The 13,840-nt window shown below is 48.1% G+C and overlaps 1 protein-coding gene across 2 annotated transcripts in view; it reads right to left on the reverse strand.

The window, feature by feature from the left end:
* Nucleotides 1-13,840, reverse strand: part of RCBTB2 (RCC1 and BTB domain containing protein 2) — a 374,196-nt gene that overhangs the window by 287,247 nt on the left and 73,109 nt on the right. For both annotated transcript variants that reach the window (XM_078657335.1, XM_078657336.1), the window contains 2 exons: nt 6,225-6,450; nt 5,527-5,682 (listed from right to left, as the gene is read on the reverse strand). In XM_078657335.1, coding sequence (XP_078513461.1) covers nt 5,527-5,682; nt 6,225-6,227 — 159 coding nt within the window. In that variant the 5' untranslated portion in view covers nt 6,228-6,450. The remainder of the gene's footprint in view (nt 1-5,526; nt 5,683-6,224; nt 6,451-13,840) is intronic.

A 13,840-nucleotide genomic window follows, 5' to 3' on the forward strand; every position in this document is an offset into this window, starting at 1 on the left:
AGTACAGTTTGCAATAGTACTGAGCGAACAACCTATTAACCTCTACCTGTGAGAACACGTTCCAGCCCGATGGGTCTCAGGTTTGGTGTATAGAATGCCCCTGTTCTCCTCCCAGAGCAGCCATGCCAGCATACATCCCGACTTATCTTGTTCTGTGTGGGCCCACGTGATGTACACCCTGTCATAATCCTGCTTTAGGCGTTCTACCTATGCAAACAGTTTTTGCCTTTCCTCCAGGAGCCGGGCCCTACCTTCAATCGTTGCTCCCAGAAATGGGGACAGATCATCAATTATCCTCTCCTGCCATCTGCCATCTGCCATCAGCGTGTAGCTGGGTGCCTACACCTGATTTATTGGAAATGCAATGTTCCCACAACACTACCTTGAGGGCCTCCCATTGCACCAGGAGTGCCGACGTCATGCTTGCATTTTACAACCAGTAGTTGTGTATCACCTCCCCAATGATGTTCCGAACACCGGATCTTCCAAAAGGGTGCTATCAACGCGCAATGTCTGGACACTAGCCATCCGAGGTGACCAATGATCACAGCAGAGTATGGGGTTAGGATCTGAGTATGTCCTTGCTAAGTACTCGGCATCCATCACTCGTTCAGCCATGCAAACCACAAGTCTAGCCCATGCAAACCACAAGTCTAGCCCATGCAAACCAGAGTGGAAGGAATAGGCCGGTGCCCTGGGATTGCGCTTGTTTCACCTGTCTATCAGCCCCCCGTGACTGATCAACTCTCTAAAGGCCCTGCTAGTTATGCGCTGGGGATGCTGACAGCGGGGGATAAAACCTGTCCAGTTGTGGATCTGCCACACAATTGAAATCCCCACCTATAATCTTTGGGTAGTGCAGTGTGGCAGTGAATAAGGGAGCCAGGCTAGTCAAGAAGGCGTTTTGGTTGGTGTTTGTGGCATATATGTTTAGCAATGCAATGTCCTTCCTATCCAGTCGCCCATTACTAAAACATATCATCCCTCAGGGTCCACCACCACCTTATACAATTGGAATGGTTCTCTGGGTCTTATCCATATCAGAGTATCTCGTGCAAATGGACTGTAGTAAAGCTGTCCTCTTGATCTCTTCCAGAGAGCCTTGCCCTCGCTCTCTATCAAATGGGTCTCTTGCAGGAATGCTATCTGCACTTCTCTACGTTTTATGTATGCATGAACGTTATGCCACTTTGACGGTGTATTAAACCCCCTTACATTCCAGGTAATCACTCTTAGACTTCTATCAATCAATCAATCAATGACATTTATAGAGCGCGCTACATACCCGTAGGGTCTCAAGGCGCTGGGGGAGGGGGGGTGCCGCTACTGCTCGAACAGCCAGGTCTTCAGCTTCTTCCTGAAGGAGAGGTGGTCTCGGGTCAGGCGCAGGTCGGTCGGGAGGGAGTTCCAGGTCTTGGCGGCCAGGTAGGAGAAGGACCTTCCTCCTGTAGTCGCTCTTCGGATGCGGGGGACGGCGGCGAGGGCGTGGTTGGCTGATCGGAGGTGGCGTTTGGGAGCGTAGAAGTTGATCCGGCTGTTGAGGTAGCTCGGGCCTTGGTCGTGTAGGGCTTTGTGTGCGTGGGTGAGGAGGCGGAAGGTGATTCTTTTGTTGACGGGGAGCCAGTGAAGGTCTCTCAGATGTCCGGAGATGTGGCTGGTTCGTGGGATGTCGAGGATGAGTCTGGCTGAGGCGTTCTGGATCCGCTGGAGTCTCTTCTGGAGCTTGGCGGTGGTACCGGCGTAGAGGGCGTTGCCGTAGTCCAGTCGGCTGGTGACGAGGGCCTGGGTGATGGTCTTCCTGGTCTCGGTGGGGATCCACCAGAAGATCTTCCGTAGCATGCGTAGGATGTTGAAGCAAGCCGAGGAGACGTTGTTGACTTGCCTGGTCATGGAGAGGGAGGAGTCCAGGATGAAGCCCAGGTTGCGTGCATGGTCTGTCGGTTTGGGTGCGGTGCCCAGGGCGGGAGGCCACCAGGAGTCGTCCCAGGCGGAGGGTGAAGAGCCCAGGATGAGGACCTCCGTCTTGTCAGAGTTCAGTTTCAGGCGGCTGGTCGTCATCCACTCAGCTACCTCTTTCATCCCTTCGTGCAGGTTGGCTCTGGCGGCGGCGGGGTCGTTGGTCAGGGAGAGGATCAGCTGGGTGTCGTCGGCGTAGGAGATTATGTTGAGGTTGTGTTGGCGTGCGATGGCCGCGAGGGGGCTCATGTAGATGTTGAAGAGGGTGGGGCTCAGCGAGGATCCTTGAGGGACGCCGCAGATGACTTTGGAGGCCTCTGACTTGTACGGTGGTAGGCGGACTCTCTGTGTTCTACCGTCGAGGAAGGAGATGATCCATTCCAGCGCCTTGTCCTGGATTCCGACGTTGCTGAGGCGCTGTACTAGGGTGCGGTGGCAGACAGTGTCGAATGCCGCGGAGAGGTCTAGGAGGATGAGGGCCGCTGTTTCTCCGTTGTCCATCAGGGCTCGGATGTCATCGGTGGCGGCGAGGAGGGCGGTCTCGGTGCTGTGATTGGCTCGGAAGCCGGACTGTGAGGGGTCGAGGGATCCATTCGTCTCGAGGAAGGCGGCCATCTGCTTGTTGACGGTCTTCTCGATGACTTTGGCTGGAAACGGGAGGAGCGAGATGGGGCGGTAATTCTTGAGTTCGGTGGGGTCCGCTGTGGGTTTCTTGAGTAGAGCGCTGAGTTCGGCGTGCTTCCAGCTCTCAGGGAAGGTGGCGGTGTCGAAGGATGTGTTGATGATGTCTCGCAGGTGGGGTGCGATGACGGCGTCGGCCTTGTTGAAGACGTGGTGAGGGCAGGGGTCGGTCGGTGATCCGGAGTGGATGGAGTTCATCGTGCGGATGGTGTCTTCGATGCTGATCGGGGTCCAGGCGTGGAGGGTGGTGGTGGGGGGTGGTTGTTCGGTCTTGGTGTGCGTTGGTTGGTTGTTGAAGCTGTTGTGTATGTCCGTGATCTTGTTGTGGAAGTATGAAGCGAGGGAGCCGTTGCTGTATTAAAGCGCGTGTGACTGAGCACCAGGGGTTTCTCCACCAGTCACACAATTGCAGCACCATCATCCAGTCACTCATCACAGCCTCATTTACTGCGTCTGCACTAAAAAAAATAACAAACAAACATAGAAAAACAACTAGAAACCCATAACTCATTCCTCTAACTGTGATATGAACACATCCTGTCCAAATATATATAGGCAAAGGCCACAAATTAAAGCCCTATTATAAAGGCCAACAAGTTCTGTTATGGAATGTTCTGCAGCGGAGAGAAACTGGCCAATCCAATAATCTCTGCCCGAGAATTATCCAAAAAGGAATCGCATGAAACAGCTTCCCCCGTCCCACACAACTCCTCCCCAACCCTACCTCAAACTTATACAAGCAAAAAACAACAGCCCCATGAATATAATGCCACAGGTATAATCCAGTCCACAATATAACAGCAGCCCAGCTTCACCAGTAAGTGTCAGATGAGGTTGTCCAGTGTATTCGCGGTAACTCCCAGCAGGTTGTTCTCCAGTCCCGGTATCACAGAAGTCATCGAGCTCGAGTCCCCTTGTGGGATTGTGACCAAGGGAACGATGATCCATCTCTGGATCCCAATGAGGCAGCCACCTACACACTGCCCTTCTCTAGTGTGCAACCGCCTGCAGCTTTGTGGCCCCACACCTATGGGATCTCTGTCACCTCAGTCGTTGTGATGCAAACAGTTCCATGGGGGCGTGGTCGCACAGTTGCCTTGTTGAAGAGTTCCAGCCAATTCCATGTCGCCTCAGGCTCTAAAAAATTGTGGGTCTCAACCTCCGTCTATACTCTCAGGAGGGCAGGGAACAATAGAGCATATAGCACTTTTGAGGCAACAGAATTAATGCTATTGAATTGCAATCCAATATTGTCACATCAGCACCTTGTACTTTGTGCTCAACTACACCAAAAACCTAACAATTGACGGAATGTGTCAGACGACCTAGAGAAAATGCACAGATCCCGATTGTCTTGTTGGGGGAGCTCCAATACGGTCACGTTGATGTCAAATTTTCAGGATATTCAAATGAGGTAAATGTACACACACAATGAAACTAGTTTAATTTGTCTGGAAATTCTAACTTATGTTGGACCATAGCTGACCATGATTTTACAATCTCCCAGCCACTGATTCAATTGAAGCTCATAATAATAGCCTCAAATTCAAACAATTTCTGCTTTTAAGATAAATTCTATACCTTTAGCACAGCTGTCAACTGGTACGAAGTCATGAGGGTGACTTTCAAGCCAGTGTTTAAGTCCCAGGATGCTATGCACTATCTGATTAAAAACTGCCTGAAAGTCACCCTATGACATGGGTCAGTTGAAAGACATGCATGAGTTTTGATCAAAAATGTGTTGCCATTCCACCTGTAAAAGAAGACACTGGGGGAATATGTGACGTTACCATTTCTCAACTATGGAAACATAGCAACACCAGGACAAATGTGTATGTGGGTAAATGTACTCAATAAACAGCCTTAGTTCCTTTCCCAATACAGTTCTCTAATGCATAAAGGTTTAGCAAAACCTGAGGGGCTCTTCTGACAAGTAAAACCACCTGAGCCATAATACTGAGCCAATTCGCAAAGGATTCTGCACCCAGGATTTACCTAAGTGCACAAATACCTTGACATACAAGTATAAGGTCACTTTAAAATTGGTAAAAATGTGAATTTGTGCTACTAAATGGACTTCATCACACTTAAAATCAAATCAGTGTGGCATAATTGTCATTGAGACTAAATGTATTAACAAGGAAAGGAAGTGGGCGTTCCAGGATGGAAATTACTGTAAAAGGTGAACCCTATAATCTAAAATTTTAGTGTACTCAACCACCTCAGGCAGATATTATCTCACAATTTGAAAGAAGCAAACCTGCAACTGTTCTAAGGCAGGAGACTATTCATTGTCGCAGTGGAAAAGGGGAGGGGACACCCGCAAAAATTGGTTAAGGCAGGAGTGAGGGATTTGAGGTAAGAGTTGAGGGATTTGCCAACAAGAAAAGTCCTTTCTCAGTGGACAGAGGAGAATTATTTTTTTATTCAGTGCAAATGCAGAGACGTTAACATTTTCACATGCAGAAATGTGTACTTGCCACATTTCCAAATGCATACATGTTTATGTGGGATTACTCCTGGGAAGCTGCAACAGTTACCATTTCCCAATAATACTTTAGAATTTCTTAGTGGATTCAAAGAAAATCGTAATTTATCAAAACAAAGTAAGCTAGTAGGCATATTTCCACATTAGTATGAGAGTTGGATTCAAATTGTAAAAAACACGACAGATGTGAAATAGGAGATATTTTTCTCACAAATATACATTTCATCACTATAAATTTATATTCACAAAACAAAGTTTGTGTGATACAATACTACAGGGAGAAACGATAGTAAATTCTAAAATTAATATATGCACTAAGGAAATTCTAAAATGCAAAAGATAAATTTGTCTTATGTTGGTGATGAATAATATGCAGCAAAGAGATCAAATGTATGACTTACTTCATCATTTTTAGTGATATAGAGTACCTCATTCCCAGCACTGCCATATACACAGGCATGGCGAATTGACCTTAATTCTTCCAGTGAACACAGGGCAAAAACTGGCCATTTTCCAACATCTAACATCTTCAGCATTTGCAAGGGCGCATGCTGCACCTGAAAACGCCATGAATATACATTTAAATTAGCAATGCCTCTGAGAGATGAATGAAATAGAATCATACGTACTTACATATTTTCTGCAAAGGACGTGATTTCTTAGGTCTTAGTAGGTTGTCATAGTTAACTTTACAATGTTAAATAAATTGGGTAATTAGGAAAAACGAAACAATACTTATTTCTTTATATACTAGAAAATGTCTTTATACGAGGACTACAATTACTAGTTTTACAGAACATTTTTAAATCAGTCATTTGGTATCAAACTACAATTCCTTCATTTCTGTGTTTTTGAAGTATACATTATTTATCATACTAGCAACCCTTTTTGTAATCGTCGGTGCACATTTTTTATTACTATTTACATTTAAGCTACAGGACACTCTTATTACCTGGCATACTATTTACAGACGCTTACTGTTATAGTATGTGTTGCCAGCATACTTTTATATATTTACTTTCATTTTCTTACACTGCTTGCATTTTTAAATATGTTTTACTGGTCTGCACCAATTACTTGTTCATGTTTCTTAAATTACCATTGTCACTCGAATAAGGGACCACTGTGCATCTTCCACATTTACTTTTCTAGGCCTCTTCCTACAGTGATTTCATTAATTTGAGTACCGACGTCCATCGTCCAATGTCTGTTTTTCCACTGTTGTTTTGAAATTTTCATATCCAACAGGTTATGTTTCGCTAATAATTTGTCATCAAAATCTTCTTTCAATTTGCCATGATGGTAACTTTCAGTTAGGTTGCATCCTGTTCGCAAAAAAAAAACACATCCGTATTTATCTGTATAATTGTATCACTTTGTTCATACTAAAATATACATTTTTCACAGCTGTAGAGCATGATTTATTTGTACCAAATGTCAACAATGTAAGCCCTAATTACATTAAGTAGGTCTTGGCACCAGAAAATATTACACCTGAGACTATTCAATTTAAAAAAAGAACTAAATTCAGGCAGAAGTGTGAAATGCAAGTGTGTGTGATTCACATGGGTGCACAATTCATACGCATTAGCTGTAGCTACGTTTGTAAGCGGAGAGGAATGGTCAGAAAAAAAACCTTTAACAATGGGTAATAGTTACTGGACATTCATAACTGTTTTTCTTACACTTTTTAGCACATGCAAATTCCGAAAGATCCAGGAACAGGTGTTACAGACTGCAAAAACTGAGTTTTCAAACAAGTACGGGTGGCTTGAAGAGCGATTTTAAGAAAAATATTTTAAGATATAAAAGTGTAAAACCTGAAATATGAAAAATTTAAGAATATTGTATGTAACGTACAATAGGGGTTAGAAAAACAGGTATATAATGTATTTGTTAATATCATACATAGGGTTCTCTTATAAGTTCAGGGTTTATCCAAGGGTCTCCCAGTCACCACTCTATGTGTTAGGCATACTGTTAGATGCCGTAATGTAAACAGGAAAGGGGTCTCACTTGCTAACCTGAATTCTTATGTGGAATCTATACAATTCTAAAATTAGTGTGACTTTTTGACAAGCTATAAAGTGTTTATGCCACAGGCATAAGTCTAACCAATGACTCGTTTAAGGTATCCCTACAAATTTCCCACGTAGAGTGGCTCTTCTAATCTTTTAGTGTTTGGGTGGAAACGGGCAATTACTCTACTAGCACCGATAATCCCACTTGAATTCGGCAACAGATAAGATCCACACAGTAATTTCGCTGTACACTTTATTTAAAGCAACCTTAACAAAGTTTACTTCAGATCTACTATCGTGTGTTCCAGCAACAGCTTATTGTTTGAGATTGTTGAACTCACTAGTTGAGACACCCACAACAAGCATGTTGACACTTGTATATGATAAAATACTCTGTTGCCATGCTGATGAGGATATTCTCTAAACAATAATTTTTTCACGTATATATAGTTACCAGTACATAAGAAGCACCTGTTGCACTAATGTCTATTTCCTTGTTCCCGGTACAAAAGGGGGTGGTGATGGACGGAGCATCTGAACCAATCAAACACTCACACCCAGTCAAAAGATCTGGGTTTGATCCATCACCGTTCTTTAGCCCATTCTGCCACCCCAGTTCAGACATGGCTATATGCAAATCAGTCTGACCCTGTGCCTAATGGGAACAGTCCAGCCCGAACTGCCAAGCCATGCCTTCCCTCCCCATGTAACACTTACACACTTGTTTGGTTTAGGGCGCCAGGCGCGCCAGGCACTCTGCAGAGTTGGGAAGCGGGTAGTCCTTTAAGCCCGGTATGCAGATAAGCAGGGTGGGGGGTGTTAAATTATATTTGGTTAGAGTTATAAGTTTGGGTGACTTAAGGGAAAGGAATAGGAGGCCAATGAAGGGGAGCACACAACTCCAGACACACTGAAATCATGACCCCATGGAAAACTGATCTATGCACCCACATGGGCTAAAGACTTTTAGATGGTTATGGAATAATGTGAAATATTCAGGCCCCACCTTCAATACCGAATTAATTTGGGGATCTGGATTGACCAGACAATTGCTAATGAATAATGATAAACCCAATAACGGATAAGGGTCTAAAGCTCTTCTCCTGGAACGTAAACGGATGGGAGACAAGATTAAGCGGGAAATCGTGCTCCAGTACATAAACCGGCACACCCCAGATGTGGTCTTATTACAAGAAACACACTTAATTGGGAATACATGCAAAGTATTAAATCGTTGGGGATACAAGCTATTAGCCCACTCAGGGTTCACTTCCAGATCCACAGTGGTGAGGATATTGATGTGATCCTACTCCCCCCCACCCCCGAGTTTGTCCGTACTTTTTTTTTTTTTTATTATTGCAAGTTCAAATAGATATCTCCGACAACAGTACATATGTACGCCTACAACCCTGAGGCCGGCTTACAGTGTTTCATAGGAATGAGCCAGTTACATATATACAAGGCACCCCCAAGTATTGAGGCGTACCCGGTCTGATAAGGCATTTACTCAAGAGAAACGGGTCCATTAAAAATATAAGTTCAACTTGCGTTTTGTATTTTATATATAACTAAAACTCCACACATGTCACATTTCGTCTATGGTTCGTATATGATATGGTATTCGGTGTCAAAACTGTCTTGTAGGAATTTCATTCTGCAATCCACACTGAGTTACACCCTGCCCCACAACCACCACCCCACTAGGCCACATAATATAGACCTAAGCACGTACTCCTCGTGTTTGTCCCCCTTGACAGCCCTCAACTACTACGCACTGTCTTCTTCGTCCCCCGAGCTATCAAGATCCTCCTCAGGCAATGGTTCGCAAATATCCCCCCTGTACGTGTTCCACGGTTGCCAAACCCCATTCCATTTACGCGGATTAGCTCTCAGCTTGTAGACTGCTCTCTCCGTCAGCATGAGCATATCCATGTTTCTGCTCCACTGTGCCAGGGTGGGGATGTCTGCGGCACCCCATGTCTGTGCAATGTCTCGTTTGGCCGTCATGAGGCCTATCGTGGTCCAAACCCTCCCGTAAAGTGTCAGATCCGTAGGTCCCCATACGTTCAACAGGCATATTCGTGGGTCTAATGTCAGTGAGGTGTTAAGCGTCTGAGCGATGGTGCGGATCACTCGTCGCCAGAACCCAACAATGCGCGCGCAGCTCCAAAGCGTGTGTATGAAAGTGCCTTCCTCGCCACAGCCCCTAAGACAATAGGGATGGTCCGCCCTCTGCAGTGTGTGTAGTAGAGGTCTCGTGTAGTATATTCTATGCAGGATGTTTAATTGCACCAGGCGGAACTTAGCTGATATGCCGGCTTCACGCGGGGAGGCAATGGCAGTGTTCCACTCGGCTTCATTAAAATCTCCGACGTCCTCCACCCATTTGTCTTTTAGTTTCTCAAGTGGGTCAGGTAGGTTGTTAAGCAGTTTACGGTATGTTAGGGAGGTAGCGCCTTCCTGCATGTAATCTGTGAGCAGACGATCTTCCAGCGGGGAGGATGCTGGAGGCGTCGTATTCGGTGGGATCGCCGCCTGGAGGGCATGTCTAATTTGTATGTACCTATACAGTTCAGTGTCCCTTAGGTCATACTGTTCCTGGAGGGACGCGAAAGAGATCACGCCCTCTCTGGTCCACAAATCTCCCACTGTTGATATCCCAATGGTATCCCATTGGGTGAACCCCTTTGTGTGCCGCAAGTGTCCCAGCGCCTTAGTGTCCCACAGTGGTGTGAGTTTCGTGATGATCCCTGCCCAGCGCAGCTTCGCTTGAGCTGTGTACCAAATCTGCACGGTATGTTTCGTGGGTCCTATAAGTTTTGCCGCAACGCCCCGGTAGTACAGAGGCGCCAGCAAGCTGTTGAAGCCTAGTTGTGCCCTGTCTGACTTAAAAGCTGGGTCATCTTGTGGGGCGTGAACCCACTGGTTAAGGATCTTAAGCTGGGCCGCCCAGTAGTACAGCTGTATATTGGGCAGCGCAATCCCCCCATCATACCAGCTTCTGTTGAGTTTCGTGTGAGCTATTCGGGCTGGTCGATTGCCCCAGAGTAAACTCGATATTAATGCTGTTACCTTCCGAAAGTAGCTGGCAGCCACCAATGTTGGAGTGTTTTCGAGGACGTATAAAAAGCGCGGCAGCGCCATCATTTTAAATAACGCTGCTCTGCCCAGCAACGTTAATGGAAGTCCCTTCCAGTGTTGCACATCGTTACGTAGCCGAGTCAGCGGGGGTTGCAGATTTAGTGTGGTAAACTGCGTGGCGTCACGGGTGATATATATTCCCAAATATTTAAAGGAAGTCTGAGCCACCTCAAGGGGGCAGGACTCCTGAAGGAGAGGAAGCGGCCCTTTGAGCTCATAGAGTATCGACTTGGACCAGTTAATAGTATAACCGGACACTCGTCCGTGTGAGTTGCACAGTGCCAGGAGGTTCGGGAGACTATTCTCAAGGTCTGTGAGGTAGATCAACATATCGTCCGCGTATAAGGACACTCTGTCCTCCCAATGTTGGTCCCATCTGATCCCCTTCAGTAGCTGCGTGTTTCGGATAGTGACTGCCAGCGGCTCCAGGACCAGCGCGAAGAGGAGGGGCGAGAGTGGGCACCCCTGCCGGGTTCCCCTTCCCAGACGTATGTCGCGCGACGTATGGCCATTCGCTACCACCCTGGCCAGTGGGTCCTTATACAATAACCTAATCCATGAGATAAAAGTGGGCCCAAACCCCATGCAGGTGAGCACAGCGAAGAGGTAGTTCCACTCCACCATATCAAACGCCATTTTGGCGTCCAGTGACAGTATCGCTGCTGGTTCTTCCAATAGTGGGGCTCTTGCCAACACCCCGTGCACCCTCCGCAGGTTCAGGGCCGTGCTCCTATGTGGCATAAAGCCGGACTGATCCGGGTGGATCAGTTGACCTAAGTGCGGCAGGAGTCTATTTGCCAGTACCTTTGCTATAATTTTCGTAATCATTAGGCGGCTTACCCAGTTTCGGGATGGCTACTATAGTCGCCATTCGTTGGTCTGGTGGTAGCGTACCTTCTCTCCTGCTTTCCTCATACATCTGGAGTAGGGGTTCGCCCAGGTATTCTGACATAGTCTTAAACCATTCAATTGGCACCCCGTTAGGGCCCAGAGCTTTACCCGAATGTAGGGAATTGATCGCCAGTTGAATTTCATCGGTAGTCAAGGGGGCATCCATGTCCTTCGCCGCCTCCCCTGTCAATGTCGGCAGGGGCACGCAGTCGAGGGAGGCCCTGGCTTCCTCTTCTGTCACTCTAACCGTAGGAGTGTATACCTCACTAAAATGATCCGCCAATGTGTCCACTATTTCCTCTGGCTGAGTGTGTACTATGCCATGCGTATCTGTGATCTGCAGTATATTCCTGCCCCCCCCCTACGGTCTATCTAACCATGCTAGGAGCTTGCTGGCTTTGTCCCCAATGTCATAGACTCTGTGTTTAGTGGCGGCGATATCTGCCGCGGTTGCACGTCTCAGGTGGTTGTTGAGCCTGCGCTGGTGCATCTGTAGGGAGTGCAGTGTGTCGTCCGAAGGGTCAGTCGCGTGCGCGGTGTTGGCCCTTTCGAGGCCTAACTCTAGCTCTAAAGCCTCCCTTCCTTGCGTTTTCTTGTGGTTCGCTATCGCAGCTATGGCTTGCCCCCGGAATACTGTTTTATATGCTTCCCATAATATTGAGGGGGAGGCTACCAAGGCCTGATTTTCCTCAAAGTATAGACGGGTTGCCGTCTTTAGTGTTTTATTAATCATTGGGATCTTGAGGTATCCCGGAAATATCGGGAAGACCCTCGCGCGCTTGGAGCCTGTACTAGACATGGTCAAAGTGATTGGAGAGCGATCTGAAATCCCCCTCGGTAGTATCTTCGCTTCATCAATGTTAAGGAGACCGTTCCCCAGTGTGAGAAAGTAATCTATCCTTGAGAGGCTATTGTGTGTCGCCGAGTAGTAAGTGTACTGCTGCTGCTCCGGGTGTAGCAGACGCCACAAATCCACCAATCCCTGCGCTTCTAAAAAGGCCTGTAAATTGTTAGGGTTATCCGTGTGCGCATGCGCTGGGTACCTGTCAAGAGTACTATTGAGAGCTGTGTTGAAGTCCCCACCTATGAGTAGTTCGCCGTCAGGGAGGTCTAAGAGGAACTTGCCAAGGTCCGGCAGCGCCATTGCCTGTAGTGCCGGCGGAATGTACACAGAGGCCACGTTCAGTAGCCTACCCTCCCACTGGCCATGCACCGCTGCGAAGCGTCCCTGGTCGTCAATTTTCGTGGAGATCACTATGAATTGGGAGGATTTTCGCAGCAGTATACCCGTGCCACGTGACCCTGAGGTGAATTCTGCGTGTGCGATCATGCGGTATCCTCGCCTATCTAGCGCCCTCGCTGCCGCCCCCATCAGGTGTGTTTCTTGTAAAAGAATCAGAGCGGGTCCCTGCCTCTTAATCCCCTGTAGCACTAGGCCTCGTTTGATCCTGTCGCCCAAACCCCTAACATTCCAGGTCATAATTTGTAACGGGGCAGGTGGGGTGCGACTATGTACCCTGGCCATGGCAATCGTTGATAACCGGGGCAGGGAAAAACCGCAGCATGCGGTCCCTCCCGTTTCCCGTGGGCGAGTCTCTTCGGGCAGCAAGTCCATGCTCTTGCGCATGAGGCGGTGTGTGTGTGCGCAGGCATGGAGTATGTGCGGCGTCGGCGTGCCCATTGTCAAGAGGCCCCCCTCGTGTCGAGTGATGTGCTGTAAGGCAGTGTCATACCAATCCATATGTGCATGTGGCAAAACTTTAACTGGTGGGACCAACAGGCCCCCAACATTACCCACCCCCTGTCCCTTACTACCCCCCCTCCCTGCCCCCCTGCTACGCGGACTCAAAACTGCCCGCCCCCCCAACTGAGCAAGGTGCATACCCCATCCCCAAAACAGTGTACTTGCGCGTCGGGGTGAGGGACTCTCCGCAGCCGGCAGTCTCTCAGTGTCTGTCCCGGAGGTCCATCACCCAGTGTCCAGTGGCGGGCAGTAAGCATGCGGCACACCAAGTTCAACAAACTGGAAAGCCTCGAGATCACTGATCTTCGTTGTCCCCTTCCACAACTTCCTCTCGCAGGGGAGAGCCGCTGTCCGTGCCTCCCCCCGATGCCTGGGATTCCGGAAGTCGTCCGACATTACGGCCCTTTGGATGCCGAGGGTGAGTGCCCGGCCTCCATCCCTCAATCCAGTCCTGCACGGATTCCGGGGTATCAAAGAACCATGTTTTATTGTCGGCCACCGCCCGCAGCCGGGCCGGGAAGAGCATGGAGTACGGGATCTCCCGCGCTCTGAGTTCTTTCTTTACCTCGAAGAAGGTTCTTAGTCTGCGTGCGACGTCCGCTGTATAGTCCGGGAAGAAGGCCACAACGGAGTTCTGGAGTCGGATGGGAGGGGATGTCCGTGCCGCCTGTAAAATGGCGTCCCTGTCTCGGAAATTGAACAGTCTGGCAACAATCAGCCGTGGGGAGGCCCCTGGTTTTGGTTGGCCGCCGGGGACGCGGTGCGCCCTCTCCACGGAGAATAAAGTGGACAGGCCATTGGGTTTAAGTTCGTTTGTGATCAGGCTTTCCACGTACAAGTCCATGGCTCTCGTGCCTTCCGATTCCGGCACACCAATAATGCGGATGTTGTTCCGCCTGGAGCGCCCTTCTTGTTCGT

This window comes from Lissotriton helveticus, chromosome 8, assembly GCF_964261635.1.
Source record: "Lissotriton helveticus chromosome 8, aLisHel1.1, whole genome shotgun sequence".
Taxonomy (NCBI): Eukaryota; Metazoa; Chordata; class Amphibia; order Caudata; family Salamandridae; genus Lissotriton; species Lissotriton helveticus.